This window comes from Pteropus vampyrus, unplaced genomic scaffold (genome assembly GCF_000151845.1).
Source record: "Pteropus vampyrus isolate Shadow unplaced genomic scaffold, Pvam_2.0 Scaffold70, whole genome shotgun sequence".
Lineage (NCBI taxonomy): Eukaryota > Metazoa > Chordata > Mammalia > Chiroptera > Pteropodidae > Pteropus > Pteropus vampyrus.
The window spans coordinates 6804353-6815164 of record NW_011888851.1 but is presented as its reverse complement, the minus strand read 5'-3'; the positions used below and the strand labels follow the sequence as shown (position 1 = coordinate 6815164).

The following is a 10812-nucleotide window of genomic DNA, read 5'->3' as shown; positions in this document are numbered from 1 at the left end:
TTGAGCGAAAGAAGCCCAACACAAAGGAATGCATACTGTGTGATTCCATGTAAAGCTAAAAAAAGAAAAAATAGAAAAGAAACAACCCAGTCAAAACTATAACGTTAGAGCTGTGGAGAAGAGAGTAGGGTAGTGATTAGGAGGGGCCGAGAGGGGGCTTCTGAGGTGCCCGTGAAATTCTATTTCTGGACCTGAGTGGCAGATACAGGCTGTGCTCACTTTGTGATAATTCATCCAGAAGTACACTTATGATTTGTTCTCTTTTCTACAGGTATATATTTTTAAAAAGAAGCCTGTAAAATCATATCTTTTTTAATAAAAAAATTTTAAATTTAGGTATAACTTACAGGAAAGTACTTAACTCTAATGTGAAGTGATGAATGTTCACTTAAGCTTATACCTGTGTAACTATCACCCACATGAAGATACAAAATTATATTTCAAGGTCCCGAGAAGTACCCCCATTATCCCTTCCCAGTCAATAACCACCCCTTCCTCATCCAGAGGTAATCATTTCTCTGACTTCCATCACCATTGATTAGTTTTATCTGTTCTTGCACTTCATATAAATAGAATCATTCAGCATATATTTTTGTGTCTAGCTTCATAGAGTCAATACGAGGTCTGTGATTTTTATCCGCATTATTGCAGCCACCAGCAGTTCATCCTTTTAAAATTACAGTGTATCATCCCATTGTATGACTATACTACAAAAAATTGCCATACAATAAAAAAGTATTGGCACATGCTACAACATGAATCAATCACGAAAACATTATGCGACGTTAAAGAAGCCAGTCATAAAAGACTACATATTGTATAGTCCCGTTTATATAAAATATTCGGAATAGGCAAATTTACACAAAGTAGATTACTAGTTGCCTAAAGCAGGGATTGGGAGAATGAGAAATTATTGCTAATGAGTTTAAGGTTTCTTTTAGGGGTAATGAAAATGTTCTAAAATTAGATAGTGGTGATGACTGGACAACTCTGTACCGCAAACCATTGAATTATGCATTTATTTGAACGTTTTATTTTTTTATGTTTTCTCCACCCCTCCCCTTTTAGACTTCTATTTATTTATTTACTTTTTGTTTGTTTATTTTAACGTTTTATTTTTTTATGAATTATACACTTTAAAAAGGTGATCATGATGGTATGTAAATCCTATCTCAACAGAGCTGTTAAAAAATGGCCATGGATTTGAAATGTACACGTTGGACAAATAAATGCCTTTACCACATTGACATACTACCGCAATGCCTATCTGTAGCCTCTTTCGGATGTAAAGTCAAGAGTTCTGGGACTGTGGCACTCAGAGCCAGATGGCCTCCTAGTACATCCCTCCCCCACAGCCAAGCAGGGCAAGAAGTGCCCTTCAGGCCAGGGGAACTAGATGCTAAGATGCAGACATAGGCCTCCATCCTTGGAGAAGTAAATTGCTCTAAGGCGCGGGTCCACAAAACTACAACACAAAGGGGCCCTGAATAAGAGGCAGATAAGGGATATATAGATCCTCACCTTCATTCCGGGATTATGGAGAGAGGATTAACCCTTCATTTCTGAACATTATTAACTAAGTGCTTTTTCCTTCTCTTAAAAAACTCTAAGGCTGTTCTGAATTCGAATACTAATTTGGACTTGGCCTTCCTCAGCTTGGAAGAAAAGTAAAAACTAAGAATTTTTCTTCTAGCCTGCTACATATTGGTTATCGACATGTACAGACCTGCTTAGCAAGCAGCAAGAGATTAAAGCCCAATCTCCGTCAGGTTGCACCCACAGAGGAAGGGACAGAGAGCAGGAGCCAGCCCGGTAGAGAACCCAGAGCACAGCTGTCCAGCCAGTGGTGTCCAGCCAGTCGCTAAGTTTAGACCAGAGACCTCTAACTGCTGGTGTTCACATCTTGTGGGGACGGGGTTGGGGCAGGGGCTGGCTGGGGCCATCAAGCCTCTGCAAAGTGTCTTGAGTGAGGATTCTGAACTCTTAACCGAGCTCTCTGACTCTGCTGTTATCAAACATCCTCTCCTTTCCTTTTGAGGCATTTCATTGTTTTCTGGCTGGTTTTTCAATTCTCTTCCATATATGATGCAATTAAAGTAGATGCTCTGTGCAGGCACCCCCTTAGCAATACTCAAACACTGAGTTTATGAGAATGTTTGAACATAGTCACAAAATTCTTCCCCATGAAGAGCTGGATATGCTCTGTTTCTAAGCCAATAAATATCTTTTTATAAAAGGAAGCTGGTGCTTCATTCTGGGTAATTGTCAAAGAATGAATCCCAAATGGATCCCGTTGAGTGTTGAGCCAATACTCTGTTACTGTCAGACGCTTTGTTTTGCCAAAAGTGAGCACCCTTACTCTATAATCACAAACACCACGGATGGGCCCTCCGATAAGGAGCGCTGCCAAAAGTTCAAATGTCTTTTCAAGAGCTGGCAACGACTCACTGCTGGCACTGTGCTTGGGCATTAAGATAGCGCAGACGCAGCTTGTACCAAGGACGTTTTACTCTGAAATTATCTCCTGAGAGCGAGCGTAAAGCATTTTATCAGCGGATGAGCTGCATGTGTGTTTAAGCACGTATGTGTGTGAGTGTACCCCATGTCCACAGCTGCCCTAAGGGCTAGGCCCTTCCCCTCCATGTGATACGGTAACAATGCTGTGAAGACAGAAAACGATGTTTGTGGGGGGAAGAGCTTTCCATTTTCTGCTTTGCACAAGTCAGCTCCTACGGAGTAATGGACAGAAATGCCTTTCTTGAAAAGTGCCACAGAACCCACAGAGTTAAAAATATGATGCTGTTTGTTCCATCCGATGAGCTCCAAAAGCTTTCCTAAAAGTGACTCATTAATCCTCCTGTACTCCTGTGAGGCAGGGGGCATCCTCTGGGCTCCTACTTTAGGAATGAAAACCAAATTAAATCAAAGCAAGATGAATGTCACTGGGTAGATCTGAGGCAGGAATGTTCCTCCGGCCCAGAGCAGAACTGGTACACATGGCAATTTCAAATTAAATTCCTTCTAGTCTCTCAGTGCTCCAGGATTCAATGTGACAACAAGGCCATACCCAGTCAATGATGGCTGGCCCATGCTGGAATGCTTCGGAGATGAATGACACTTTCCCAACATCGGAATTAGGAGTTCTGACCACACAGAGAGAAATGGACCCACATTGACAATTTAAAGTAACTCAAAATAAACAGAAGCTTCGTATCTTCCAAGCCATTTGCAAGTGAAGCTGAGCTTTCTTTGTGCTAAAATACTATCTTTATGGGACATGTTGAAGATAATTCCATAAAAATGGATTTTTCTAGAAATATAAGTTTGAACTTACATTTAACCCTATGAAACCACCGTTTTTATAGGTAAATATGGTCAAATATTGACAATTTCTATGGTTAGCCTAAAAGGAAAGCTGGAATTTCAGCCTAAGAATTTTATGGGAAATTATGAATATTGAATATAGTCTGAAATATTACACTTTTTTCCTTAAAGAAAAAAACCCTAAAAACACAATAATCAATACAAATAATCATGTGGAAACCCTTCCTGGTATCTCTCATTCCTAAATGGTATTATGTGAAAACAGAATTCTATTCATAGAGCATTGTCCCAGCAGCCACTCGTCAGCACTGCTCTCCCCATCTTCTGCCTTAGTTCTTTTCACCAGCACCCCAAGGCTGGAGGCAGATGAAAAAGGAATCTTGTTTTCTCAGGGTGAGAGGGATGATCTTGCTCAGTCCTCCAGCAACTGGGACTCGGGGCTCATCAGAACATTCTCGACAGACACATCAAATCACACCTGGTTCCTGAAGCCAGAATAGAGCTCTGAAGGAGTCTTGAAACTAGAGAAAACGCCCTCAGGGCTCCTGCTTCCTCCTTGTGTGCGTGGAATTAGCCCCAGGCCAGTTAGCAAGCTCCCTCCGAGGACTCTTAGAAAGAGCCCTGAGCTGGTCCTCTGCAGGGGAGTTTGGCCTCCAAGAGTGTGTGTGAGGTTGGGAACCTAAGCACTCCCTGTGCTCAGCTGGGCTGGAGTTGACAACTCTTGGATGCCTGAAAGAGGCCCCCCTTCTGATGAAAGTAACTATCATCGTCTTCAAGAAATATTGATTGGCCTTAACGGACGTTAAAGTAGGACTGGAAATGAGGAAGCATTTTCGTAAACTCACAAACGTGAGATTCATCGTAAGATTTGAAGAGAAGTTACCTTTTTGAATTTGACATCGGAAAAGGTAACTACTAGGATCTCTCCTGAATGGCCTCAGCTCTCTAGCCAGGCTGCTTCAGAGGCTGGGAGCATGGGCTGCCAGCTAGGTTCTGAGCAAAGTCATCTCTCCCGCCTTGAGAAGAGGCTGAGTCTCTAGTGCAATTCCTTTTTCATCTGCTTGCAGCCTTGGGGCATCAGTGAGAACAGCTACATGACCACGGCCAAGTCTCTTAGCCTCCCTGTGCCTCAGAATGGGGATAATGAGAGTATTTACTTCATTGGTCTATAAAGAAGGACTGAAGGAGTCACTGTTTGTAAAACCTCTAGGATACTGTGCTGTATATACAAGAAGCACTCCATTCGTTACATAAACACCTGAGGTCATTCACACTGTAAGAAATCTTTAGATATAGTCCAAATCCTTTATGTTAAGCGTCACAGGTGACATACTTGACTGAAGGATTACTGACTTTACTCGGCAGACCCTTTGGGACATTCCTATTTCAACTGAATGACAACTTTGGCGTTAGCAGTGACCACTTCGGCATTAGCATGCACCTGTTACGACGAATATTCTTCAATGACACAGTGGTTAAATGTCTTTTCTGCTCTCAAAACCTCACAGCTTAGAATGAGAGGTGTGATCCGCAGAGAACACTTCCTGTTGGACACAACAGCTGTCCTACCTGCTTGATGCCACTTCACAGCAGTGTGTGGGTACGATAACGGTCCAGCAAAAGGTCACACAGGGGTGAGGGTGAGGGAAAGGAGGCCTGAGCCCAGAGAAACCGTTCCCCACTCCACACACACACACACACACACACACACACACACACACAACTGATCTCATCAGCTCCAGAACACAGTGCAGTCGCCTTCACAGTAAACTCACACGCCACGACAGCCAGTTACCGAAGCACTTGGGGAGGACTTAATTATAGGGGAGAAAGATGCCTCTGGCTTAATGTGTTTGTAAAGACGTCGGCTTTACCCTCTTGTCTGCACAGGACAAAATGAGACTGGAGCAGAAATTTGCCCTCCTCTGTGTTCAGCTGATGGAAACCAAAGGTAATAAAAGCACCTTCATCAGGCAGTGGTTGGGAACATGAATTGCGTTTCTGAATGTGAACAGTGCTGAGTGCTGGCTGGTACTGCTATCATTGTGGAAAGCAACTGTGCCGAGGCCCAGGGCGAGCAAGGATGCGATCCTGCAGGTGACAGGGCACTGATGGCTGTCTGGGGCTCTGGAGGCAGCTCGTGGCCCATGAGATGCTATATTTTTGCTGTGCCCTCAGATGCCCTCTAGAAACCTGTTCTTCAAATATATGGACAGTAAATCATTCAAGGAGACCAGCTCCACTCTACTTGCCCTGAGGACACCGCAAGTCAAGAAGAAACAGGCTCACACTCTAGCAGTGGGGACTTTGTTTGGATCGTAGGAGTAACTGGCCGTCACTACAGATTAACTTTAAAACCAAACTAATTTGGGCTAATTGGAGGGAGGCGACTCTGAATCACTTGAAACTGTGAGTTAGACCCTATTTTTAATTGAAATACAGTTTTGTTTTTTGTTTTTTTTTGTTTTGGGGTTTTTTTTTTGTTTGTTTTTTTTTTTTGGCTTTCAAGCACTTATAGTAACTCAAACTAGGGAGCTTTAGTAAATAAACAAGAGTGATAATTAGCATCTTATCTCTTTGGAGGGAAATGCAAGTGCTCAGGATAAAATTTTTCTTTAAAAGGGCAAAAGCGAGCTTCAGCCTGGCCCTGTCAAATGACTCCAAATTGGGAATCTGCAGGGATACTACTGAACGGACTACAGATTCAGGTGGCCGACGGGGGTGGTGGGTATTTTTTTTCTGAGCAGTCTTTGGAAAGCAGGGCAGTTGAGATGGTCCAGGCACAGAACTCACGGGGCCTGATGACCTCCCCAGTCCTTCAAGCAATCTGGTTTTTTTTTTTTTTTTTGGCCTTACGGCTTAGCTTTTTAAACATAAGGAGAATCCTTTAAGCCCTTGTGTCCTCGTCTTGTCATTTATTACCACCATGTGGCAATGCAAGGGTATGAGGCCAATAAATCATCTGGACAAGAAGTGACTACAGGCCGGATTAATCTCATTATCATCCCTAAGCAGATAGGTGTCTAGCACTGCCGAGGTCTCCAGTAAAGACTGATGTTCTGTCTCTCCTGACAGCCTTCCCCTCGCCTTGCAGACAGCTGTGATGGTTTGCTGTTTTCCCTGCTGGAGTAGCTGGTCCTTTACTTAATGGCAGTGAATGGCCACACCTCGTTCCTTTGGGGCCTACCCCAGACCACATGGTCGCCAGGGGACACTGAGAAGCCTCTGACCAGGGTGGCCCAGCTCTCCCTTCACAGCTGAGCAAGGCAAGCACATTAGTCAAGAGGGCTGTGTTCCTTCCGAACTTGCTGAGAAAAGTTGGCTACCCGGATACGGGCAGAAGAGGAGACTGTTGCCGGCTTGCAGTCTGAACTTCACTCTGATGCTGTAATAAGCTCCGCTCTAAGCACTTCTACCGGCAGGGCAGCATCCCCGAATCGAACCTCCCTCTCTCTCTCTCTCTCCATTAAATTACTGCTGGATCAGTGCTTCTCCAGGTGTAGCCCACCCACAGGAATATGTATTTCAGAAAATTCCCTGGGGATTTTTATAATGTCCAAAGCTAAGACCAACAGCTCTTGGCGAGATGGTTCCACGGTTGGAAGGTCTGAGCTGCAGGAGGGTGAGCACAGGAGCAAGTTGTTACTCCTTAGCTCCGTCTGCGAGGTGCCGTCCAGCAAAGGCTGCAGGGGCAGCACCCACCCAGCACCACCCAAAGCAACTATTTCCAAACTGGGTCTGAAACTCACTCAGCCAAAGGACCCAAGGGTGAGGTGGTGTCTGTTCCTGGCCATTGTCCAGGAACCTCTGCTCAAGGAATAGTCTCCACTCCTTCCTGGGTGAAGGGGAGCCTGGCAGGGTCCGGAGGCCCTCCTGGTGCAGACATATCTCCCTGGGACTTGACAGCTATGAAAGACAGGAGGCACCTACTATCTAAATAGCCTGGGAAGCTGCTGCTCCTGTCTTCTCCAATCCCTGGAAAGGCACCTGCATCTATGCATCTGAGTGCAACCTTGACTCATCCTTCACGGGTCTCTCTCCCATCTGACAACTCGTGGTGACCACCTCCTGCCTATCTCTAAATCCATTCACTTTTCTCCAGTTCCACAGACACTGTGTCATTTCTGGTCAGCATCATCCCTCACTTGAAATTCTAATGACGGCTTCTGACGGGCCTCCCTATTTCCAAGCTTGCACCCTTTACATCCATGCTCCACGCACAGCCACAGGCATTTTCCGAGGTAAAAAATCCGCCCCCTGCTTAAGATTCTCCAAAGGCTTTTAAGATTCTCCCACTCTTTTGGGGATGAAACTCAAACTCTTGAAGAAGCTGACTGGGCCCATACCATCTGCACCTCCCCTTCTCACCTCCACCCCCCACTTTCCTGGCTTTCCACCTGAGAACATGCTGTGTGTACTTGTGAAGCCACAGACCCTAGAGCCCAACTACCGGGTTCAAATCTTGACTCTGCTACTGATTAGCTGTTAGTAAACCTTAAGCCACGGTGTACCTATCTATGAAGTGGGCTAATAGTAGTAACTACCTCATAGAACTGTGATAAGTTAGAAGGAGCCAAAATAAGGGGACATGCTGAGGATGGCACCTGGCACAGAGCAAGGGCCCCGTAAAGGCTGGCTATCATTAGCTCCACTGCCGTCTCTGCCCCTCTCAAGTTTTAGCCAATCTAAAAGTCTTTTTGTGGAAGAATGTGCATGTTCTCCCTTCCCTGCTGGGTGGGCTGGCACCCCACCCAACCCGGTTAAATGCAAGGCTCAGCTCAGTCATAGACTCTTCCAGAAAGGGAAGCCTTCTCAGATGCTTGGAACCACAGCGCCATTCTCCCATAAGGCGCTGCCTCATTGCTTGTTTCCTCTCTCCTTCTCTACCTACTCCCTGGGGCTGTGGGATATGTGAGGTCAGGGGTCCGGGCTCTGTCCTGCAAACGCATCCTCAGCTCTTAGCACACAGCAGATGCTTAGCGAAGACCTGAATAATGTTGCTGCATGACTCCCATTATCCCAGTGTGTTCAGGAAGCATGCCTGCCCCCTCTCTCGTGCCTTAGGCCTCTCTAGCACTGAGAGCTCTGAGGGGTCACGTGTGCCCCTCACCCCTCTCGACACTCACCCAGCATGTGGGTCGAGGGCCAAACATGAAATACAGAACTTCTTTAGAAAAAAAGGCCTCCTACACTAAAGGTTACATGGTCTATTGTGAATGCCAGAGAGTGGCGAGGCTTAGGACTTTCACAGGCTTTGTTCAGCCGTCAAGTTAAATGATAACTCTTCTAGGGCTTTGCTGAGGAACATGCTTCGAGAGGCCAGAGAATGTCGTAAAGGGGAAGTTTCTCACCTAAACTGCAGGATGTAGAGCCCTGGGCTCATGTGGAAATCAAAGCTTTTGGAGATGGGGCTCTGGGAGAACCAGGACAATATGTTTGAATTTCAGGACAAATTCACGGGCCCCTCCAAATGAGCAACTAAGGAAAACTTCTGTCCCAGAGAAAAATGATCTGCAAACTATCCTGGAAAATGGCTGGGAGTCCTGAAATTTTTTTAAAGAGCATTTTTGCTGGAAATGACCTAATCCAGTTAGGATTGGGGATGAAGAAGGGAACGTTGGAAGCTAAATCTTGTTCTTACCTCGTAGTGGCCAATGGTATTTAGCTTGGTTATTCCATCTTCAAGAATCACGGAGGAACTATCAATATCCAGGAGTTCTTTCTGCCTTGTGCCCACCTGAAGCTCTGGAGGCAAAAAAAAAAAAGACTATTTTGTTCTCTTTTAAAATTACAATGAGAAATTTTAAATGCTACCCTGTCACTTTTGCAAATATCACTTACATAAACAGATAAAACTTAAATAAAGTGGTAAATATTGGTTTGAGGTTCAGAGAGATGCCAGCCAGCCCAGGAGCCTGCCTTCGGTTTTCTGTTTTATATTTAGAGCTTGACTTTAAGACCCCTTTTCCCTGAAGCTTTTACTCTGAGGCGCAGCCTGAAAGTAAAGCCAAATGAAGACAAAATAATGCCACCTCAGAGGGACGAGCTCTTCAGAAAATACCCAAAGCAAGTTTGTATGTTCGCATGCGTGTGTTTGTGTGTTCACAAGCAGGCGTGCTGCGAGCGATCTTCAGTAGGTCCCTGGGTGGGGGGCACTGGCGGGCCAATACCCCAAAACACGGGGTTCAAACTCCTTTACAGAGGTTGCCAACTTGTGCCCTAGGGTCAGAATGTGGCCCACGGCTGTGTTTTCTCTTTTTGTGAACCTGCACCATTTTTACTTATTATTATTTTAATGTCAGTTCAGTACCAATGTTTAATGATGGAATGCTGCACATAAAAATTTGGACTTCTGCTTTGTCTTTTCAAAAAACTGGACCATTGGCAACACTGACCACACAGGCCCACGCTAAGTGGCACTGCCCACTTAGATGGCATGTCTTTTCCCAATTAAGTCAGGCCCCATCATTTCTTATTGTCCTAGGCAGGCCCATACCCCTTATTTATGATACTTCCTGCCTCTTAGAGCATCAGAGTTTGTGAGCCTCTGCTATAGGAGGTCTGAGTAGAGCTGCTTCTGGCATTGGATTTCAACACAGTTTATGGCTGGTATCTAAGGCTTTGCTTTAGTTTTCTGAGGCCAGCAATGGAGGAAGTTTGGAAGATCAGCAGGCACACAGAAGCCTGACATGGCTGCTACGCTGTGTCCCATTTACCATCAGAGTACACGTGGAGCTTCTAGTTGGCTCGTCCTGCTCCCTGCCTTCTTACATCAGGAGGTGATGAGCACTTGATGGGCACAAAGCCCAGAACAGTGGGGGGACTCTACTACCAACTTGGCAGTGGCAGGACTGAGGCCACTGGGCTGTTTCCCCTGTGGTCCTTGGCTCTGCGTGCCCATCTCCCCTGCAGTCAGAGCCACTCATTTGCAAGAGGGAGTCTCAGGGCAAGAAGCTGATGGTCTGGGTCACATCACGGTTTCCCGGCTGAGGCTGCTCTATGACCCTGCATCTAACCAATGAGCTAAATTGGTCTTCAAGTGCCCAACAGTTCATCCAACGAAAGGAAACAGAAGAGAGGTGCCTTTAGCCGCTCTGCATTCTTTAAAGCCAGGTCACGCATAGTTGCTGCACATTTACATGGTTTCACTCCAATTTACCAGACCCTGCCCTCAGGCTTCACTCAATGGCCTTGGAGCAGAAGGTTTGACTGGGAGGGTGGGGTGGGCTGATTTTAATTGCCTGCTTAGTGGAGGCTACAACTGTACTTGGAGGGGAGATGAACCTTGTTATGCTGTCACTGCTGTGATTTTACTCTTCTTTCCTGTCCCATTATCTGCTATAAAATCCCACGACAGTCTCCTGGGAGGGCTGCGTGGAGCTCAACTTTAAAATGTTGATGAACATTTGAGTGAAGTGGAGCCCTGTTAGCTTGCTCACGCATATGCTCTCCTTTGCAGTATACCAATAGAACCCGAAAATGAATTCA

At 45.5% G+C, this 10812-nt stretch overlaps 1 protein-coding gene across 1 annotated transcript in view; it reads right to left on the bottom strand.

Moving 5' to 3' along the window:
* PLXNC1 (plexin C1) overlaps nucleotides 1-10812 on the bottom strand; it is a 143791-nt gene that overhangs the window by 11546 nt on the left and 121433 nt on the right. The window contains 1 exon segment of the mRNA XM_011361784.2: nucleotides 8966-9069. Within this exon segment, the coding sequence (XP_011360086.1) occupies nucleotides 8966-9069 (104 nt within the window).